The sequence below is a fragment of the Penaeus japonicus genome, unplaced genomic scaffold (assembly GCF_977035675.1).
Source record: "Penaeus japonicus unplaced genomic scaffold, GWHDUDI00000001_assembly GWHDUDI00000022, whole genome shotgun sequence".
In the NCBI taxonomy this organism is placed as follows: domain Eukaryota; kingdom Metazoa; phylum Arthropoda; class Malacostraca; order Decapoda; family Penaeidae; genus Penaeus; species Penaeus japonicus.
This window is the reverse complement of record NW_028234424.1, coordinates 10,470,678-10,473,191: the sequence shown is the minus strand read 5'-3', so window position 1 is coordinate 10,473,191 and position 2,514 is coordinate 10,470,678. Positions and strand designations below refer to the sequence as shown.

The 2,514-nt window shown below is 46.2% G+C and overlaps 1 protein-coding gene across 2 annotated transcripts in view; it reads left to right on the top strand.

Annotated features, from left to right (window-relative positions):
- Nucleotides 1–2,514, top strand: part of LOC122248936 (14 kDa phosphohistidine phosphatase) — a 4,275-nt gene extending 1,761 nt beyond the window's left edge. For both annotated transcript variants that reach the window (XM_043009335.2, XM_086549462.1), the window contains exon 3: nucleotides 2,098–2,514. In XM_043009335.2, coding sequence (XP_042865269.1) covers nucleotides 2,098–2,341 — 244 coding nt within the window. In that variant the 3' untranslated portion in view covers nucleotides 2,342–2,514. The remainder of the gene's footprint in view (nucleotides 1–2,097) is intronic.

The window sequence follows — 2,514 nt, the reverse complement described above, 5'->3', positions numbered from 1 at the left end:
TTCAGAAATCCATGATTCCATAATGCAAGATTTATTTTATCTGGCAAATATCATGTTGATATCCCAAATTGAAGGATTCGGATGAAAGCAGTTGAAAGAGGTCAAATAATCATGAAAATGGGATACAAACAGGCAGAGAGCGAGGAAAGGAATTCATATGAGGAAGTAGCATAAATATGTGGACAAATATTGCTAACATTTTTGAGAGGAAAAGTAAAGAAGAGTAGTTCCCATTTGATTAACTTTTTACTTTAAGAAGAGGGGAAGAGTACCTCATTAATTGGAGGCAATATGAATTTTGATTTTTGATATTCTGTTTGTGAATAGTGCACTTTAGTTAATACAGTAATACAATAACTTTTCTAGTCCAAAGGCTACACAGTCTAGTTCAAGAATTCTCGGATGCTTTTGGTAACATTTCTACTTTGCTAACCATTTTTTTGAGAAACTGTCTGAAACAACTGATACTATAAGACTAGGCAAGGAACACTGTTACTTGCATTCATAATTCTTTTCAAGCTTACTACATTAAACTTTTGATTTAGAAATGATGACACACCAGTAATTTCTAGGAACCATTAGTTAGTCTGAATATTTAGTTGACAAAGGTTTGTCACAAAATCCCTGTTGATTTCAAGCAGATCGATTTAGTGACAGAATATGTGATTCACTGACAGAAATTTTGAGTTATGCAAATCAAGTTTGTAACCAAGAAATCTTATAGAGTGTGAGAGTGAGTGTGTGTGTGTGTGTGTGTGTGTGTGAGTGTGAGCATGATTTAGTTTGAGTAGGTGAGTGGGTATGTTTAAGCTGCTTGAGTGAGTGTGTGCGTGAATGTGAGTGGGTGTCTGCATACATGAGTGGGAGTGGGAGTCTGCATGCGCGAGTGAGAGTGGGAGTGGGAGTGGAAGTCTGCATACAAGAGTGAGAGTGTGAGTGGGAGTCTGCGTGCGCGAGTGGGAGTGTGATTGGAAGTCTGCGTTTGCAAGTGGGAGTCTGCGTGCGCGAGTGGGAGTGGGAGTGGGAGTCTGCGAGTGTGAGTGGGAGTGGGAGTCTGCATGCGCGAGTGTGAGTGGGAGTGGGAGTCTGTGTGCACAAGTAGGAGTGTGATTGGAAGTCTGCGTGCGCGAGTGGGAGTGTGAGTGGGAGTCTGCGTGTGCGAGTGGGAGTGGGAGTGGGAGTCTGCGTGCGCGAGTGGGAGTGTGAGTGGGAGTCTGCGTGCGCGAGTGGGAGTGTGAGTGGGAGTCTGCGTGCGCGAGTGGGAGTGTGAGTGGGAGTCTGCGTGTGCGAGTGGGAGTGGGAGTGGGAGTCTGCGTGTGCGAGTGGGAGTGGGAGTGGGAGTCTGCGTGTGCGAGTGGGAGTGGGAGTGGGAGTCTGCGTGTGCGAGTGGGAGTGGGAGTGGGAGTGGGAGTCTGCGTGTGCGAGTGGGAGTGGGAGTGGGAGTCTGCGTGTGCGAGTGGGAGTGGGAGTGGGAGTCTGCGTGTGCGAGTGGGAGTGGGAGTGGGAGTCTGCGTGTGCGAGTGGGAGTGGGAGTGGGAGTCTGCGTGTGCGAGTGGGAGTGGGAGTGGGAGTCTGCGTGTGCGAGTGGGAGTGGGAGTGGGAGTCTGCGTGTGCGAGTGGGAGTGGGAGTCTGCGTGCGCGAGTGGGAGTGGGAGTGGGAGTCTGCGTGCGCGAGTGGGAGTGGGAGTGGGAGTCTGCGTGCGCGAGTGGGAGTGGGAGTGGGAGTCTGCGTGCGCGAGTGGGAGTGGGAGTGGGAGTGAGCGTGCGCGAGTGGGAGTGGGAGTGGGAGTCTGCGTGCGCGAGTGGGAGTGTGTGAGTGAATGTGAGTGGGAGTCTGTGTGTGTGTGTGTGTGTGTCTGTGTGTCTGCGTGTGTATGTATGTATGTATGTATTTGAGCGTGTTTTATTTTTGTGTGTAAGAGTGAGGTATGTTTATGTATGAGTGTGTGGGTGTGGATATATGTAGTAGTGTAGTCCAGTATTACAACTTAGTGTTGGCAAAATTTTGCAAGTTGATATTCATTCACAAAGGACATTCTTTGTATATATTATGGACTTCTTTTTCACATGTCTAGTGACATTTTCCTCTGATTTCAGGTACTGTTCAGCAGGTTTCCATGCTGATGTGTATGACAAGGTCGTTCCTGGAATCGAGGCCAAAGGACTGGATTGCGAGTGCGTTGGAGGTGGTCGCATTTTGCACGAGCCAGACAACAAAAGCATTGAAGTTTTTGGTTATTCTCAAGGATATGGAAAAGCAGACCATTCAGTATCTGTTGAGCTCTTAAAAAAGAAGTACCCTGACTATGCCAAAATTACTTTTTCAAATGATGGTTATTAGGAGGATAGTTTTCCTCAATGTTTCCTTAATGTATTTTAAAGATGTGGAAACATCTTCACAAGCCACCTGATTAATTTATTTACAAATTACAATGTTTCCAGGTATTTTATTTAAAATTTTGTTTTTCAATCTAAAAAATCTGTAAATGAAGACAAATAAATGTCAGGAATTTT